At 54.1% G+C, this 19,155-nt stretch overlaps 2 protein-coding genes across 7 annotated transcripts in view; one reads left to right on the forward strand and one right to left on the reverse strand.

Moving 5' to 3' along the window:
- Positions 1-11,410, forward strand: part of Esr2 (estrogen receptor 2 (ER beta)) — a 57,763-nt gene extending 46,353 nt beyond the window's left edge. Inside the window, exons 9-11 of one of the 2 annotated variants that reach the window (XM_013521918.1) lie at positions 3,586-3,766; positions 5,393-5,574; positions 8,759-11,410. In XM_013521918.1, coding sequence (XP_013377372.1) covers positions 3,586-3,766; positions 5,393-5,574; positions 8,759-8,934 — 539 coding nt within the window. In that variant the 3' untranslated portion in view covers positions 8,935-11,410. Of the gene's footprint in view, positions 1-3,585; positions 3,767-5,392; positions 6,195-8,758 lie in introns of those variants that run through there. The other variant, XM_005399136.2, reaches the window with a different exon arrangement.
- A 1,750-nt stretch (positions 11,411-13,160) lies between these two features.
- Positions 13,161-19,155, reverse strand: part of Syne2 (spectrin repeat containing, nuclear envelope 2) — a 279,867-nt gene continuing 273,872 nt past the window's right edge. For 3 of the 5 annotated variants that reach the window (XM_013521919.1, XM_005399143.2, XM_013521920.1), the window contains 6 exons: positions 18,010-18,210; positions 17,186-17,314; positions 15,703-15,891; positions 14,925-15,011; positions 14,450-14,505; positions 13,161-14,219 (listed from right to left, as the gene is read on the reverse strand). In XM_013521919.1, the coding sequence (XP_013377373.1) occupies positions 13,997-14,219; positions 14,450-14,505; positions 14,925-15,011; positions 15,703-15,891; positions 17,186-17,314; positions 18,010-18,210 (885 nt within the window). In that variant the 3' untranslated portion in view covers positions 13,161-13,996. The remainder of the gene's footprint in view (positions 14,220-14,449; positions 14,506-14,924; positions 15,012-15,702; positions 15,892-17,185; positions 17,315-18,009; positions 18,211-19,155) is intronic. The other 2 variants (XM_005399142.2, XM_005399141.2) reach the window with 2 other exon arrangements.

Consider the following 19,155-nt stretch of genomic DNA (forward strand, 5'->3'; position numbering starts at 1 on the left):
AGGAAAGCTTTGAACATGTAGCCCGTGACAATCTTGGCATTTACGCTTCTTCTCGAATATCATCAGGTGGGCTACTGATAGGAACACACAGCTGTTCCCAGGAGTGAGGCAGGGAAGGGGATCGTGTCCTTGATTTTGCTTTACTTTCTTTGGTACATGTGGGGCAGTGTGCCAACATCTTATCTTTTTTAGTAGAGTTCTTTAGTTTCAAAAGTAATTGATTTAACCTTGTTCTACAGAGAGTCCTGATATTTCTACTCTAGGGGGTAAAGGAGGGGTCATTTTTGTTGCTTGCCTGGCTCGTGGGCTCTAAGTCCGGTCCGTTGCCCCTGCCCAGGACCTGCTTCGCAGCGACTGCTCCGTGATGCGCGGGGCGGGGAGAGCCGAAGTCTGGAGTGGACACTCCTGCCGGGCAGTGAGGCGGGGACTCTTCAGCCCTGCTCCTTCCTGGGAAAATTTCATTTTTGTTTCACCTTTTCGTATATCCATTTCCCTCGTATATAAAATTGATTTTTTTTGTTTTTGTTTTTCTCTGGTACTGGGAATCGAACTCACGACCTTGCGCTTGCCAGGCAGGCGCTGTGCCGCTGAGCTCCATCCCCAGCCCCCCTCGTATATAAAATGGACATGGCAGGTGCCTCCCCGCAAGCTGCTGGCTCGTGACGGGCTCTGGTCCTGGCGGAGCTGGGCGGCGCCAGCGTCGGGGGAGACCGGGCTCTTCCCTGGCAGTCGTGCTGGCTGGTGAGCGGGTGGCCTGTCACTAACACACGCTGTTGGGGTGGAGCTTGCTCACACTCCAAGGGGCACACATGTTTCTGTCACTTTGTTCCCAGGCATTATTTTTATCGTAATAACTTCATTGTGACATCGTTCACATACTGTATAATTCACCCACTTAAAGTATACAATTCGGTGTTTTAAAAATATATTCACTAAATTTGGTGTGATTATCACGAAGATAATTTCAGAACATTTTCCTCGCCCCAAAGAAGTCTCATGTCCGTCCCCATTCCTACCCAAGATGCACCCTGAGGCAGCCGTCCACCTCCTTCCTGTGTCTGCAGTTTGCCTCTTCCGGAGAGGATTTCCTATAAGTGGGATGAAATAAAACGTGGTCTCTTGTGATTGGCTTCCTTGCGTACTGAAGGTTCATCTGAGTTATAGCACCTCTCAGTACTTGCTTTGCTTTGTGGGTGCGCACACTGGGGATTAAACCCAGGCCTTCGTGCACCTAGGCAACCCCTCTACCACTGAGCTACACCTCCAGACCCCTTGATTCCTTTTGATGGCTGAATAATATTCCATTGAGTAGATAGATCACATTTTGTTTCTTTATTGGCTGATAACCACTTGGCTTGCTTCCACTTTTAGGCAGTTAGGAGTCCATGCTACCATCCAAGTATTTATTTGTATAATTTGAGTTTTTGTCACTATGAGTGAGATGTGTATAAGTACACAATTTTGGGTTTTTTAGAATCTGAAGACATAATATTTCCTCTGGCAGTAGAAATTCTTAGAGTCGATGTCATGTAGCAGAATAGGCTAAGCGGAAGTTAAAAGAAAAGCACTTGTTTATGCAACTGTGTCAACTCTAGGCAAAGTAAGCTTAAAATAATTTAATTTGGCTGGGTGTGGTGATGCACACCTGTAATCCCAGCACTCAGGAGGCTGAGGCAGGAGGATTGCTGTGAGTTCAAGGCCAGCCTGCGCTACTTAGGGAGACCCTGTCTCAAAAAAAAAAAAATAAATAAAAAAATAAATCAAATTTGTACTTCTAGTTGGTGATTTTCTGTGCACCTCAAATGTACATAAGCACTTTAGTTTTGACGGTATGTCACAAAAGTTGTGACACTTTGAACCTTTGTGAATTCAGGCTGATTCTTCCCGCATGAGTGTTCTGTGTGCACCAGGCCTCGTGCAAAGAGAAGCCCAAAGTGAAGGGCGCTGGGGGGAGGGCTGGGCCCTCCACGCGCATCTGCAGCCTCGCTGAGGGTGGCCTGCGGCTCTGGGGACCTGTGGGGCCAAGCACACCTCCAGCATGATTTCAGGAAGAGCTCACCCAGACCTGGGTGGGACGGTAGGGAGGTCAGAGAGCCTCCAGGAGGAAGGTTATGACCAGGCGCAGGTGGAAAGGAGACTGGATGTAGGTAAAGCAGAGAAGGAAGGGCAGCGAAGGGAGGAGAGCTCCGAGGCAGGGGGAGGAGCCGCCGCCGCCCATCGCCTGCCCGGGGCGTGGAAGATGGGACGAAGGTGAGGTGTGGCCGTGCGTGGAGCAGGCGGAGCCTGAGTCCCTCCGCGGCTGCGCCAGGTGACTGGGGCTCTGCGCGGGGGCCAGAGGTCGTCGCAGGGAGCCGTGTGAGCAGATCTGCGTGGCGGGCCTCGGGGCACACGGGGTCAAGGGGGAGCCGTGTGCCCGCTGCACCGGGAGGGGCGGGCACTGCTGGGCCGCGCGAGGGTCAGGGACGTGCGGGACTCGGGAGAGCCCCTGGGGAGAGCGAGCTGACGGTCGGAGAGCAGGCCAGGGCGGCTGTACTTGAGTCTGCCTTCCCGGGCGTTACGCAGGGCCGCCCGGATATGGCACGGTGCTCGTAACTGTGGCTTCCGCGGGTCCCTTGCTACAGGTGAGTTGAGCTTAGTTGAAGTGAGTTGCCTTAGTCAACCTGAAAATGCCAATAGAAGCGGAGCAAAAGCTGCTGGAACCATTTCTGCGGATGACGAGCACCAGCTGTCCCTCGTTCCCACTGCAGTCAAATGTGCGGCTCCTGGGTTGATCTCAGAGAGTTATTTATACGTACTTTGGAATAAAAAGCCTGAAAGAAAAGCCAGTAGTGTCAGGGACTCAGGCGTAGCATTTACAAGGGGGTAGGGAGGAGGAGATTTACCTGAGCTGGGTTTTTTTTGTCTTTTTTTTGAGACAGGGTCTCGCTATGCAGTTCAGGCTGGCCTTGAGCTCACTTTGTAGCCCAGGTTAATCTCCAACTCACAGCGATCCTCCTGCCTCAGCCTCCCGAGTGCTGGGTTACAGGTGTGCGCCACCACGCCTAGCTACCTGAGCTGTTATTTTGTTGTTTTGCAATCATGGGCACACTGCAGAATCTCAGACCCTGGAGTCAGAGGAGAATTGAACACAGCACCGGGCAGAGTGGGGCTGGTGAGGGGCGGACAGGGGAACTGTCATAGCATCGACCATCAGGTAACTCCCCACAGGTAAGGGTCCCCGTGGGCTAAGGCTGACTCCGTCTGGCTTTCTGACCCCCGCCCCCAGCCCTGCCGGTGATGAGAAACCGACAGGTAGTGGTTTGAGGGACTACACCTTTCCCTCTGCGAGGCCACAGTTCTGGCCTGGTGGGCCCGTGGGAGGGCATTTATCTGCCCTGTGCTCGGCCTGGCTTTCTCTGCAGCTCAATGGCAGGACTGAGTGTTAGGGAGGAAGCCCTCGGAGGCGAAGCCTTGCTCCTACAACCTCCCTGCTCCGGCCCCAGTCAGAGCAGCGGCGATGAGCGCGGCCTGCCGCCGGGAGCCTGAGGGCGCGCTGCCTCAGCTTCCCTTTCTCAGCGATGACTCGGGCTCTCGTTTCCTGTCCAGGTATGCACCCGCTGGCCGCAGCGGCCCAGGAGGTGGAGAGCGGCCGGAAGCTGACGCGCCTGCTGAACGCGGTGACGGACGCGCTGGTCTGGGTGATCGCCAGGAGCGGCGCCTCCTCCCAGCAGCAGTCCACGCGCCTGGCCAATCTCCTCATGCTGCTGTCTCACGTCAGGCACATCAGGTGCAGCCCGCGGCGCCTGGGAGGTGGCTGTGCGAGTGTGCTCGGAGCTTTGGGAAGGGGTTTGCAGGTCTGAGTGGGTGTTAGAACGGCCGCCTTTCCGCGGAGGAACGGGAGGCGTCGGTGTGCACACCTGGGACCGAGGGCTGGCCCACAGCGGGCGCTGAGTGAGTGTCGTGCGGGATTTACAGGCTTCGCACGGCATCCTGGAGCGGCGCATCTGATTGTTGGTTGCTGGGGCTCAGAGCTGGTTCATAGTCTCCAGAGCCACAGTTTCCTCCCTAAAATGAGCTGCCATCCCTCCACACACTGCCGCGGGCTAAAGCCGCTCTTGGTTTTCATGAGTGGCTGAGTGGTTCTCCCAGGTTCCCCTTGGGCTGGTCTGTTGTTTCCCTGATGACGTCCGACTAGTAAGGATGAGACCTAAGACTTCCCGTCGGGTGTGGGACGGCGAGGCTGTGGGTGGAGGAGGCATAAATTGGGTGGGGGCTACTGCTGGCACAGGGGTGTCCCCCAGGAGGGGAGGCGGTGCCCCCAGAGGCTCTGGGGGAGGGTAACACACACGATGAGACTCTTAACACGGAGGAATAATAAAGACCCCAGTACCTGTGTCCTGTTTGGTGACCGAGAAGCCCACAGTCCTCTGCAGAACACACAGGGTTGGTCCTTAGCACTTTTGGAGTCCATACTTGTGAGCTTGCCTACTTGATAACATTTATTGGTGTCTCCAGAACCAGTATCCGTGGCACTTTTGAGGTCGTGCCAGGAGTGACAAAAATCTTGAAGCACTCCCTGTGCACATTCCCAGTGAGGCGGTGCTTTGCCGTCCCGTCTCGGCTCTCCGTGTCCTGTACACTGCTGGGAGCCAGGCTCCCACGCTTCTGGTTTTTGTGGGTCAGTTCACTGTTCAGAGCGCTCCCTGGGGCAGTGCTGAAAGTGCTCTGTATGGTTCCTAAGTGCAAGAAAGCTGAGAGAGCCGGGCATGGTGGCGCACACCTATAATCCCAGCACTCAGGAGGCTGAGGCGGGAGGATCGTCTCAAGTTCGAGACCAGCCTAGGCTACAAAGTGAGCTCAAGGCCAGCCTAAACTGCATAGCGAGACCCTGTCTCAAAAAGACAGAAACAAAAACAAAAAAAAAGCTGAGATGAACCTTTCAGAGAAGACACATCTTGGGTAAGTTTCTTCCCAGCGTAAGTTATAGAACTGTTGCCTGTGAGTTCTTTGTTCATGAATCAACAATATATATTAAATAAGATGATTTTGTGCATTGATCGGTTGATCAAAATGTTGTGACCAGTCCTGTAGGACCCTACTGTGTATTTCCCCTAGAAGCAGGGCTTCAGTGTTTGCTAGTTCAGTGCCTGCAGTGGCTTTATGGGAGCTAACCTGCATGGGTCGGGAGAATTAATGGTGCAGCGTGCCAGGCCGTCGTGGGTAGGTCGTAGGCCGCAGAAGTCAGAGGACACGAGCGTCGCCCTGGAATAGAGATGCCTGAGCGCCGAATGCATGTGCTGGGGAAAGCGGGCGGGGAAGCGGAGGGGTGCGGGCGGCTCCGTTCTGGAGGACGGGGTCAGCCCTCCCGGGGCTCCCTCGGGGAGGGAGTCTCAGTACCTTTTTGTCCCCATAGCAACAAGGGCATGGAACATCTGCTCAGCATGAAGTGCAAAAATGTGGTCCCGGTGTACGACCTGCTGCTGGAGATGCTGAACGCCCACACGCTCCGCGGGTACAAGTCCTCGGTGCCGGGGCCCGAGTGCAGCTCGGCCGAGGACAGGAAGAACGAGGACGGCGCCCAGAGCCACAGTCTCGGTGAGGCGCAGCCCTGAGCTGAACGGGCCGCCGAGGAGGTCAAGGCGGACGTGCGCGCCGGTGGGTCCTGAGCCCGGGCTTCGTCCTCTGCCCCCGAGCGCCCCTCCCTGGCCGGCCCGGCCGTGCGCCGTCCTCCCCACCTCCCTTCCCACGGGCCAGGGAGGCTGGCACAGTTCTCCTTGCGCGAGGGGAGGTACAGTGGGATGCAGAGCTCCGTCTCGCGTGGCTTCATGGGAGGTCAGTGTGGTCCCTGTCTCTCTCCTTTCCCCTTTACGCCCCTTTAGAAATCGCCTTAAAGGTTTCAGAATGAATGGTGGAAATCTGATTGGAGGAGTTCCAAGCTAGAGAGGGGCGAGAATGTGACAGTCTGTAGGAAGTGCGCTAACCCTCGCTGGGCCCCCGCCTCCCCTTCCCTTAGAAATGGCCTTGGATGCGCTCTTCCGGGTCACGTGATTGTAGGGCTGACACTCACGATGCCAATCCATTAACTAATGTCGTACACCTACCGCACAGGCCTGTGAGGGCTGATGTCGTGTTACAGGATTTTGTCACACCGGGCGTGGTGGTGCACACCTGTCATCCCAGCACTCGGGAGGCTGAGGCAGGAGGATTATTGCAAGTTTGAGACCAGCCTGGGCTACATAAGTGAGCTGGAGGCCAGCCTGAACTGCATAGCTAGACCCTGTCTCAAAGAGACAAAAAAAAAAAAGAATTTTGTCAAAGACTAGCGGGACAGTGGTCAAGGTGCATGTGAGGCTCACCCTCCTCAGGCCTTGCTGCCGTCTTTATGCCCATTTATCCCTTTTGATTTGCATTCATAGAGCTTGCTCCTTCTTTGGGCATGTGTCTGTGTGAAGTGTGTGATCACTTTCATGAAGGATTGTGGGAAATTTAAATCGCTGTGCTCTGGGAGTGTGGCCTCCCTGAAACTCTGTTGACCCAGGAGCCCTAGCATGTGTGCTACAGAAGGGCCTTGGGTGTGCAGGGACGGGTTCTGTCTGGCGTGGGCAGTCTCGGTGCCTCCCTGGGGTCTTGGGAGTGCGCTTTGCAGTCTGCACGGCAGAGGCAGCCGTCACCGTTGCCACCTCAGCCTCCCAGAGCAGACAGGGGCATTTTGGGCTGTGCCTGCGCATGGCGTGCGTTCTGTGGAGAGGTGCTCCAAGCACGCAGCGGCACGTCAGCTGCAAGGCCACCCTCTTAGACTTGGGCACACCACCACTTCACCCAGAAGACACGGTCTGTGAGCTCGTCCCCCAAAAGAGAAAGGCGGGGGTAATTATTTATAGTGAAAAAGAACTTTTTTAAGCCCCAGGGCACTCTTAAAATATTTTCTTATCAGAACAGCTCTATGGCAGGCTGGGTGAAAAAGGCACAGTAAGAATATAAGTCAGAAACACTTTTCGGAGATAAAGCTCCCCCGAAATGGTGTTTTTACCAAGCTGAAATTTCAAGCCAGGCGCGGTGGCGCAGGCCTGTAATGCCGCCACTCGGGAGGCTGAGGCAGGAGGATCCTTGTGAGTTCGAGACCAGCCTGGTCTACAAAGGCCAAATCACATTTGGCCTGCTAAGCTTACTTGTAGGAGATAAATGTGATTTGGCCTAAACTCAAGGCCAAATCAAAGACTAGGCTCCAGGGCAGCCTGAACTGCACAGCGAGATCCTGTCTCCAAAAGACAGAAAAAAAAAAAGAAAGAAATTTTCAGACAATTTTTGGAGGAACAATAATGCCTAACGTGTTTAACAGTTGTACTCTGGAAGTGGGCAGTTGAAATATCACACTGATCTTTGGTAATGCTTTTAAAACTTACCGTGCAGTATGGTATGAAGTATTTTCTTTTTGAAAATGTTTATTTTGGCTAGCACATCGTGTATTTACTCTCATTGGGAAGGTAATTAGAAGGGTTAGTTCCTGCTAACTTGAATACTTCTTGATTTTGATATTGGTGCAGTTTTACTAAAAGTCAGGCTTACCTATTGCATAAACCCTTGGATACAGAGCTAGAGGACACTGGTGTTGAGGCAGTTTGAAACTATTCCTAGGGCTGGGGATATAGTTCAGTGGCATAAGCACCTGCCTGGCAAGCGCAAGGTCCTGAGTTTGATCCCCGGTACAGTAAAAAAACAAACAAACAAACAAAACTATTCCTTGTGACTCAGTGTTACAGCCTTGGAGAGACCCAGTACAGAAAATAAAAGCTGGATAAATGGGAAGCAGGGAACGGGTATTATCCAGGAGGTCAGTTTTCTTTCTTTCTGGCCAGCCTAGAATCTCCCACTGCTTACAGAGGGGACAGGTGGCTGGAGAGTAGGAAGTGGGATGCAAAGATGACAGCCTCAAAATTCTGTTAATTCTGTCTTTACAAGGGACTACCAGGTAAGAAAAAACAAAAAACAAAGCATCAGACCGAGGTCTCAGTCATTGCTTAATTAGTTCTAGTGGAGTAAATTTTTTTTAGGTTTTTTTTTCCCCCCATACTAGGAACTGAACCTGGGGCCTTGCACATGGTAAGCAAGTGCTCTACCATTGAACTACATCTTCAGTCATCCCCTACTGCCTTTATAAAATTTTGAAACGGGGTCCTGCTAAATTGCCCAGGCTGGACTTGAACTTGAGATCCTCCTGCCTCAGCCTCCGTAGTAGCAGAGATTATAGACATGCACCACCACATCCTGCCTAGGTTGCTTTTTGATACCTAAGGAGAGTGCCAAATTGGACACAGGAGGCCAGGCACTTTGGGTGCAAGTCCAGCACACACCCAGTTGTGTGCATATTCCATCCGTGTGAAACGCATGCAGTGGCCATTACAGTAATTTCCCACACAATCTCCCGGCTGCTTCTAGGCCATTGGTTTCACTGCATTTGGATTCAGCCCAAGAAGGGGATGTGACGCTCCCATCATTTCCTCTCAGGCTGGGGTCGTTCAACCTGAGGGCCTGCTGGGGGCAGGTGCTGGGCTGGGGCCTGGGCAGGCGGGGGCTGAAGATAACGTGCCGTGCACTCTACAAGTGTTTGCTGTTTTGAGTATCCTCAGCCTTTCCCCCTTCAGATGAGTTTTGACTGTCTATCCCCATCCGCTCCACATACGTCCTGTAAGGACGACACTTTCATGTCAGGGTGATGTATGTGTGTTGGGAAAAGTCCTCAGTGTCCATTCTGAAGGCTAGTCATTTCCCTTTAATGCAGTGTTTGCCTTGAAGCGCTTCTGTCTGGTGTGTCCACTCTCCCAGAGTCCGCGTTGCTTTGGGCAAGCGTTCTCCCAGCCGAGCGCGGATCTCACTGTTTCCAAGCAGTTTCTTAAAGGAATTAAACAGGGCAAGGAAGACCTGGTGGTGGGCCATGAGCAGGACTTAGATTTTTGAATAAACACCAAACTACATGTGTCGTACTATGAGATAGCGATCGTCAGCTTTGACTTAGCCTGGTGTGGCCGTCTTAACAGGAGCAGCTTGCTTGTAGGAGATAAATGTGATTTGGCCTAAACTCCAAAAGCATGAGTTGTGAATACAAGGTCACACAGACAGATTTTCATAAGGTGATTCTCATGGAGTGTCTCTGACAGCATTCCCTCCGCTTCCTGGAGCAACTGGCTGTCCCTAAAGAGGACGGCGGGGCAGTTGGGGAGGGCGCCTGCTGGGTGTGCAGATTTCGTTCTGATGAGCTTTCCTGTGTTCTCTTTGCCTCTGCTGTCCCCAGGCTTGTCACATACCAGGGCTTACTACCAAGGAGGAAACCCAAAAATAACCCTGTGAAGAGGTTTTTCTTTAAAAATTGAGGTGGGAACACAAGACAGAGCTGTCCACCAAATAACAAATATGGGGAGCTTTAACCATTCTCACAATGGAACCGTGCAGACTCAAGCAGGGCTCTGCAGACTGACAGCCTTTTACCTGGATTACTTCACCTGCTAACGCAGCAGGAAGGCCAGTCATTTTAGAAAAGAATCAGTGCCCAATTCCCGGCAGAGCCACATTATACACTACATGCATGTAATATGTTTATATATATGCATAGACACATGCTAAGTGGAAGCAATGCTAGACTTTTCTAGCATGTGAAAATAAGGTTGGTGTCTCTTTACATCTGCAAAGGGGACTGCATTGCTGACACCTTTTCAAATTTAAGGTTTTGAGTTCTCTTTGAAAAAAGTATTTTTCTTTAATAAGATTTTTGATTTTTTGTGTTTTGGTGGTAGTTGGGGATTACCCCAAGGTTTTCATTCTGAGCCCTTTTTAGTTGCGTAACCTGGAACTTGTAATCCTCCTGCCTCAGCCTCCCAGGGTGCTGGTATTACAGGTGTGCACCACCATCATTACAGTCCTTTAAGCTACTAGAACTTTTAAAGACCACAATAAAGGTTATGTGAGGGAAGAGAAGTAACATGTAGCATTAAAAGTGGAGTATCCGTGAGCCCTGTGTGCCAGAGTTCTCACCGCTGCTAACTTTCTCACTCATGGTCACAAGGAACAAGCAACAGAGCTAAACACAGGAAGTCCGAGTTCAGGGCTGAAAGTGATCAGACGATTGACGGTTCAGGTAGTTAAAGGTTCAGGAGCTGGGGACGCGGCTCAGTGGTAGAGCTCTTACCTAGCGAGTGCACCACAAGACCCCGGGTTCCATCCCTAGCACCACGAAAATAACATTTTAATGATAAGAATTGTTTTTGTGGTCTGCCATTGGTCCGTATTCAGCCCAAGAATGGTATTTTAAAATTGCAGCGGGGCCTATCTATGATACCGAAACTCCTAACTTCCGGAACACGCCTGTAGACACGGTAGGAGTGTGTGAGCCCCATGTAGAAGTCCCGGTCCATCTATTATACATCATACACCTATTATATTTAATGTAAGTTAAAGCCCAGAGGGCAGACTGGCCTGCTGCAGGTCATAGAACTACTGGTGGCCAAGGGCAGAGCGCGGTTCAGTTCTTCGTGCGTGGACAGCACGACCCTGCTGCAGGCGTCTGCTGCTCGGCCCGCGGGATGGAGCAGGGGCTCGGTTACGGCTGCCTCCTGCTCTACCTTTACGCCCTACCTTCTCGGCTTAGATGGGGTGCATGACTCTTCACCAACAGCAGCAGTGACAGGCAGATACAGTCAGGTGAATTACATTCCCGTCCTCCCAGCCTGTACTCAGACGCTGGGGGTCCTGCCGCGACCCGCTGCTTCTCTGCTACTGCTTTTCCCGAACCCGCAGGAGCCAAGCACTTTCCTAGGAAACCTCCCCGGGTGAAACTGCTCACATCCCTTACACGTGTGGCTTCCCTGTGGAGTCCGGTCCACCAGAGCATGAAAACACACGCATTTAGTCTTCGCGGCTCCCACACTCACTGAAATGGCTCCAGTGCAGATCCACGATGTGCACTGACTCTGTGCTACCTGATTATTTCCATTTTGGTTGCTTTGACGTCAAGAATTTTTTTTTTTAAATCCCAAGGATCCTATTCACCTTGAAGGCCAGCCAGTCTTGTCTGATCGTGGGTTTCCGCTATGTGAAGGGCAGGCGTTCGAGCTACCCTGGAGCAGTTCCTGGTAACTGCCGTCGATGTATTTCCCTGCCGGCGTCTAAATGCCGTGAATGTAGGTCCTGTGACTGTCGCTCAGTGGTCTTGGGTACCTCAGAGCCTGCTGTTGGCTATGCTTTGTCATTTTTTACCACTGGAATAATCTGACCACCGTTCACAGGCTTTTAAATGTGGGCCTTTTAAGAAATGTAGGAGCGATTCTGAGGCTGCCTTTCCCTTCCCCTTGGTAGTACTTTTCCTTACTGTGACTCCTGAATGTCTGTGGAACTGACTGCTGCAGAAGTTTAATGTGATATAATAAACTCTTTTTCATACTTTTGGTTTTCAGAATGTATTTGTTGGGAGCTGAGCATGGAGCTTCCAGTAACTAGGCTGAAGAGCGTCCGTGTTCCTGAGTTCTGTCCTACTGGGGGTCTACGGGGCCCTTTGGAAACCTGATGACCAATTCCCAGGAAAAGGCACACAACACAAACGCTTGCACACCGCGAGGCTTAACCTCTGCCTTTAGCTAAGCTTCCTAAATAGAACGCTTTCACCTGTAAGTCAGCCGGTCACCGGAGACTTAGGAGTGTAGGCGCTGTGAGTGGGTAAAATGCACCCCACAAATGTGGAGGCCCTGGTGTGCCCTGTCAATCTGGGTGGACTTTCTGTAATGCCCATCTGAGTCAACCAGCAGCAGACCCTCAGAGGTGGGGGAAGGAGCATTCCTTCATACCGGTCACCTCCGTGCCTATATCCCTTTGGGAACTTCCCTGGCACGGGAGGAAGGGAAGATGCGAGCATTTGTGACAATCCAAAACGCAGACTAGCCGGTGCGGGGGCTTGGGGGACACCGGGCTTGGGGGAAGGACTGCAGCAGCGGGATTCCCTGGGGCCGGAGCAAATGCAACACACGCGTCTTTACCTTGGGGCTGCCCGCTGCTGGTTCTGACCTGCAGCCAGCACCCTGCACTGACCCGGGGCAGTACAGCCCTCCCAAGGGTCCACCTCCTTTGCAGTGGAAGGGAGCGAGGGGACAGAGCCTGCCACCTGCCTCAGGCTACAATGGATGGGGACCCTCCAAGCACCTCAGGGGCGTAAGGGAAAAGGTGTGACAGTTTCACTGGTACAGTCCTGCTCCTGGGATGACTGATTCATTTTGCCGAGTTAGAATACTCTGAAACCCCTTTCTTTCCTTATGCATTAAACACTTGGACAACTTAGTGAAGACAGATTCTCTCCCCATGGTCCCGCGGGTGTGGAGCTGCGGGCCAACTGCGCAGCCTTGTGGCTGTCCACGCCCAGGAACCTCAGCTTGGAAAGTGAGGCTTCAGATACCGCTTGGCCTCTCTGGCCTCCCGAGGCCGGTGCTTTGCAGGGGAGGGGACTGGACTGCTCCATCAGTGCTTTTCCAAGTGCTAGAGGTCGGGTGAGGACTGGGCCAGTGCCTTCCAAACCCAGGTAGGTGGAATGCTAGTTACCTTCTTTGGTTAGTGAAGTTGCTTCCTGTGGACAGTAGGTAGCTTTGCCTGTAACATCTGTTTGTAGACACTTGAGCCTGTCCCAGGCTGAATACCTTGATTCAGAAAGCTCCTGACACAACCGGAAAATTCTACACCCTGAAACCTTGTTTTACGTACAAAGTTACTAAAGACATTGCATAACTCAGGCTGTGTGTGAAGTATATATAAGACGTAGAGGAATTCTTACATAGACCTGGGTCCCAGCCCCTACATGTCTCTTCCTGTACATGCAGTTGCTGCAAAAACCAAAAACGCCCCCAGTCCGAAACACTTCCAGTCCCAAGCATTTTGGACAAGGGACTCTCAACCTGTACTGCATTCCAGAAAGGGCGGCGGGGACGGGCAAAACCCAGGTGGACCTGTTTGTGCACACCCACCATCTGGGCAGTGTTGCCCCGCCCCCTCCACCGCACGGAGGCTACGTGAGTCCTGCACACGCACGAGGGCCCCGTCTCAGGACAGGTGGAGGCTTCGAGTAGAGTACAGAGCGCCCCAAAATAGTTTTAAAATATAATAAAATCGAGTGTGCCACTGCCCCGCTTTGCAATTATAATCCAGTGCAATGCTCTGGCTAATTTTGTGTTTTAATGAGAAACGTTTGGGTTGTACATACCACAAACAGCTTCGAGCTTTTATACCAACCCCCCGCGTGGCCAAACAGCTCAACCACCCCGAAGTGTCTCTGAAAAGTCTTACAAAATTAACTTACAAAACCATCCCTATCAAGTCTGTAGTTTGGCATTTACTGTACATTAGTCAAAAGCTTGAGCTAAAATCAGATTTCTTTTTTTAAAAAATCAAAGTTTACATCATTTATACAGATTCAGCATTGTTAAAAAATATGCACAAGTAACCACATCCATGCAATAAAATTTCTTAAAAAATTTAGAGCAATATAAAAGAGCAAGCCTGGGTACAGAACAGGACATCCTGGCTCGTAAGCAGGACCTCCAACTGGCCAGCTGACTGGAGGAGAACTGCTGCTACCCATTTAAAATGATTGTGTCCACCCGTGAGAGCTCAGGGTGGAGATGAGCTTCTGAACCATGTTTAAGGCAGAATCTGTTTGTGTCTCTAATACACATAATGGGGTGAGCGCCACTGTTCATGGGCTCTGTTATCTATGTTAAAATGCTGTTTTACAAATAAGTCAGGATTCACAAAGTGCGTGGCTCTTCAGGAAACTGCCCTTTCCGGAGTCTGCTCTGTCAACTAGCTTTGCCAGCATGCCCGGGGCAGCTGCCGCCAGATTCCCTGGCCTGGGCAATCCCAGAGGCAGGTGCCTGCAACAGGCCCCAGCCTTGCCAACAGGAGTCTCTGACAGCTCAGTCAGGGGCCTTGAGCTGGGCCACGGTGGCAGCCGGGCTGGTGCTGTGGCGCTGTGCCCCCGCCGAGCCCCCTAGGTGGGCGGCGGCCCGTTGGTGTAGCTCAGCATGGGGTAGAAGGAGCGGGCGAAGTTGTTGGCCTGGGTGCAGCTGTAGTCCTCTTCGGAGGTGGGCAACAGGCAGGCCAGGAGCAGCAGGAGCAGCAGGAGCAGCTGCAGGGGCAGCGCGGCCCGGATCACCCTCGAGAGGAAGGAGCGCCTTGGCTTCGAGCTGCCGGGGCCGGTGGGGCCGGACACCCTGCCAAAGAGGTGGAGGACAGCTGGTTAGGAGGGGCCAGAGGCCGCGCCCACCCATGCTGCTGACCGCTGCCTACAGGGAGAGGAGGACAGCTGGGCTGCGAGGCCCAACGCGGGGCCAGCGCTGGGGCTGAGTTCTGGAGAAGCCCAGGCTTCCAGACGAGAGAAAACCAGACTTGTGCCAGGACGGGAAGGCGGCCCCGGGACACTGCCGGGGCTGCACCGCGTTACCTGCCGTCGCCGTTGTCCTCCTCCTGGTCCTCCGCGGTCCCCTCTGCTCTGAACTGCTGGAACAAAGAAGCCACTAAGCAGAAGACACGTGACACTGGGTGCTTCCCGGGCTGTCTTCTGCAACACTTTTGGGACTAAAGTAATAACCTGAGATTCAGGTCAGTTGGGTTAAATGATCACAAGTTTAAACCATCAAGAGCTCCCTGGCCCAGTCTGTTCTGACATAACGGAGGATCAGGAAACTAATTTTTTCACAACCTACTGTTACCCCAAAGAAGAGCAAATAGAAGACAGCCCGGAGTCAGGGTTGAAAAGGACATTTTAACATCTTCCGTCTTTGGAGCAAGGTCCCCTTCGGCAGCGGGCCGAGGCCGATCTGCGCCGTCAGGGGAGGCCTACGGGGCCCTGGGGCCTGCTTCCGTCATCTCAGTGACTTAGAAACACCCGGCGCTGTTCTCCGGAAGATGGCTCTCACCTTGGCTTGGGGAGCTGGCACGGCTGCCGGAGGCGGCTGGTCCCCGGCGTCCACCTCATCGAAGGCCGGCAGAGCTGGGTCTGGGTTCTGAAAGCCACACCCGAGCGTTCAGAGCGGCGCTCGTGCTGATGGCCTCGAGAGCACGGGGCTGTGCGCCATGCAGCCCTCAAACCCCGCCCCGCTTCAGCCCGCCGCGGATGGGGGCTGCAACCGCTCTCCTCACTTGAACGGACTCTGGGACAAGGGAAGCGGCCAGGGTGCGGCCCGCCACTGCTACTGAGCCTAATTCCGGGTGATGGCGCGCCCGCCACACGCCACCGGGAGAAGGCGGAAGCTTGAGTCCGCGTGACGTGACGGCCAGCGGATGAGCGTAGGGACTTGCTTTTCTCTTCCCTCCCGGGGACTGTACCCAGTTCCCCTGCGCTAAGCCACACCCTCAAGCCTTTGAACGTTTTGAGACGGTCTCGCGTAACTGCTAAGTTGCCCAGTCTGAGCTCGAACGCGCAGCCTTCCCGCTCCAGCCTCCCCGAGGGTGACGAAGTGAGCCCCGCACTTGCCCGTCTCCCTGTTCTCCGCAGTGCCCGCCATATGAACAGGCAGGTGCCCACTGTCCTCTCCCCTGTACAACGAACAGCACACACGCCTAGAACTTACACGAGTTCTAGGAGCAGGACAGCCCCTCACGCTGGCCACTGCCCCTCTGCTCATGGCCTCCTGCCGCAGTCCAGTGTGCGCCTACTTGGACATCTTAGCACACAAAAGCGACAGGCGGACTCACCTGGCTTCTCTGCAAGGACAGTAAATCGCGGGCGACTTGCTCCTGTAACTGCTGGAGTTTCTGCTTGATCACATGGACCTTCTCTTCGGCCTCCACGTAGTCTCCGTTCCCCTTGAGGAGAAGGCTGGTGGAAAGCTCGTGCAAGGAGCTCACTTGGGGTTGCCGTTCCGCTAGCTCCTTCTCCAGTTGCTGAAAGTAAAAGCGCGTGTGAAACAGCTGTGCACAGGGCAGCGAGTGTGCTACATGAGGCTTTCTCGGTTCCAGGATGCGGGGGCTGCTGCTGAAGTCCAGAACCTCCTGCTCGCAGACCTGCCTGTGGCCGCAGCCTAGCTCTGTTTAGAGGGCAAGCTGTACCCCGTTTTTTCTTCTTTTCTTTTTCACTCTGAAATAATTACGACACTGGAGGAGCAACAGGAGAAGTGAACGGGGGTCGTGGGAGGACTGGGCCCTTGTCCGCCAGGGCAGAAGGTCAAGGGAAGCTACAGACGAGAGACAGAGCGGCGTCAGCGTGCTATTTAGAGACACGAAGGGCTGGACTGGGTGCCTCATCTTGCGCTGCTGAGGGTGGCTATCCGTCCAGCCAAAATGAAAATTTGGTTTCAGCCACGAGAGCCACATTTCGTGTTAAGGGCGTCTGAGGTTCGCGGTCACCCCACTGGGCAGTGCAGAGAACATTCCCTCACTGCTGCTCTAGCCTGGGCCGTTACGACTTGAGAGCAAATCTTTGTATAAAAGAACATTGGCCAGCAATTTTAAATTTAAAATATTAAAAATTAAACCACAGGCATCTCATTCTGGCTGCAGAGCAAAGCAAGGCCCTCTTTCCCCTGAATAACAGCTGGGTCGGCCTCTCTCTGCGGAGTCCTACATGCACACTGTCAACCAGTCAAGGATCCCAACTGTTTAGAACAAAGAAGAGCAGCCGTAGGGAACATGCCTTTCTCCTGTCCTTACTCCCTAGACAGCACAGCAAGTGCTACCTAGCATTTGCATCACAATAGGTATCGCCAGCGATCCAGATGATTTAAAGAATGCAGGAGGACGTATCTTGATTATATGCAACTAATGTATGCATTCTGTTTAAGGGACTTGAGCATCCAAGATTTTTGGTGGGGGGGCGGTAGGGAACTAGGCTTCTGCAGGTGCCAAAGGGATGACGGTATCCACAAGGGAACAATCCTTCTAATTCCCCTTCAATAGCCTAAGTTTCTCAGGATGTTGTGTTGCCCCCGTGCCGCCCCACACCCTCCACCAATTCCTGAGAGTTAAAGACTTCTTGCCCCGGCTTTTCATCCTGGAAGTCATTTGGCAGGACCACCGCCGGCTGCTAGGCGGACACCCACAGCGACACGGGGGCTGAGCTCAGGGCACAGCGGCCACTAGCTCCCCAGCGCACGGCACCCTGGGAGGCGGCCCAGGGTTCGGACGCCCTGGAGCTGACAGCAGCCAGTGCTTGTGCAGAGGTCCCAGGGAAGAAGCTTACCGTGAGCTGTTTCTGGCAGTGCAGGAGAAGCTGGGGGTCCGCCTCTGGGTCGGTGGCCAGCGCCTTCTGCCTCTGGTCCTCCGCACTCGCCAGCCACAGCAGCAGGCTCTGACTCCGCTGGTGGAAGTCCTTAAAACACAACATGCGTCGGGATTGCGCTGCGGAGCACTGGAGGGGCTGTGCCCGGGAGGCAGCTTGCTGCTGCCAGTCTAGCCCGGGCACTCGCCCTTCTGTCTCACCAGGGGCAGAAAGGGCCAGATCGCAGGGATCAGCCAGGGCTCAACCCAGGGGAAAGCAGGGAAGGGCAGTGAGCGTCCGTGGCAGAAAGTGCTAATAGAAAGGGGGCTGCAGCGTGCGCCCCATATGGACAGGCTGGGTGGGCCCGGGTTCCTTAGGATGGGGTCAGAACTGGCAGGTGCTACACACGTACGCATCACACACGTCACCACCTCATTCAGTCCTGTAAAGGGCCCTAGGAGGCGGCACTAACACAGCCTCCATTTTTAGTGGGAAAACGGAGGCCTAGAAGGTTCAGTGACCTGCCCGGAGCCCCACAACTACTACGCCGTAGAGCTCAGTGAAACTGCGCCTCCGTTCTAGGGCCCCGGCTCTCAGTTTCCCTGGCAGGAGCGCAGCGACGGGCAGTGTTGGGGTGGCACCTCCCACCCATGTGGGCCTGGGCAGCAGACGCGGAGACCCAGGGCAAGCACTGGCCCTGAGAAGGGGCAGCCCTCTACGAACAGCGCGGCACAGGGCCGTGCCAGAGCCTGGTGGTGGTAAAAATAGCTGCGGCTGGGGACGGGCCACGGGCCGAGCCAGCATACCTGGCACTGCAGCAGTGACCGCCGCAGTCGTGCCCTCCAGCTGTCCATCTCGCCCTGGGCCGCCTCCCAGCGCAGGCTCAGCTGGCAGAGTCTGCGGCGGAGCTCTGCGGACTCGGCGCTCTCGCTCGGCAGAGATTCCTTGGCACTCACGGTGACAGAGACCATTAAAGTCTTGTAGGTGTCAAAAGCTTTCACTGTCTCCTACCACGCAGGGAAAGGATCAGGTTAGGAGCCTGCAGATCAGGTGGCGGGGCTCACTTTGAACCTCGGGAGGGACTGATCTTCCATACACTTCTCCGGGCTGTGGCCACAAACTGAAAGTGACCTTGCCTGTGACTGGCCGGGCAACGTCAGGTGAGGTGCCGCCTTACATGGCCAGCGGGCCGCGCTGGCCGGCCGGCCCGAGCACAGAGGCCTGCCTCCTGGTGCTCCACTGGACGGAAGCCTTGAGACCTGCTCACATGCACAGTCCCTGCTCTGAAACCGGATCACTAACATTTCTGGACCTGATTAAAAGTCCTCCAGATAAAGTGTGTGGAGCTGTCCTGCATGCACCCCTTGACATCCCAATAGTGTTACTCCTTAGGACGAAGGGTAACGCCTGTTATATTCATGCACAAAGAAAATAAAGCACAGGGCTGGGGATTTAGCTCAGCGGCAAAGCGCCTGCCTGGCAAGCGCAAGGTCGTGAGTTCGGTTCCTGGTACCGGACAAAAACCAAAAAAAAAAAAAATAAAAAAATAAAGCACAAACACCAAGAGTGCCTGGACACCGTAAGACCAGCTGCCTTAGGCCTCAGGAACTCAAACTGCCCCTCGCCCTGCTGGGGGGCCCAGACTGATTGGGCGGGTGACAAGTCCTAAGTGTGCACTACGGGACAGGACCAGGCCACGGGGTTCATCAGCAGATGAGCTGGTCGTGCTTGGACCTGCGGCGTGTGGTTTGGAGGGGAGGCTTCACCCGCCTGCCTGGCCTCCCGCACCTCTGTTACAGTCTAGAGATGCCCAGAAGTCGGCGCTTCTCAGCCCCAGGGAATCTAAAGCCCGCTTCCCCAGCACCGCCCTGGGGTCACCGGTCAGCACCCCCACGTGAAGCCTGCATCTGCGTTCCTGCCGGTCACAGAAGGGAAGTGGAGGAGACCGACCC

The sequence above is a fragment of the Chinchilla lanigera genome, unplaced genomic scaffold (assembly GCF_000276665.1).
Source record: "Chinchilla lanigera isolate Chin_1 unplaced genomic scaffold, ChiLan1.0 scaffold00065, whole genome shotgun sequence".
Lineage (NCBI taxonomy): Eukaryota > Metazoa > Chordata > Mammalia > Rodentia > Chinchillidae > Chinchilla > Chinchilla lanigera.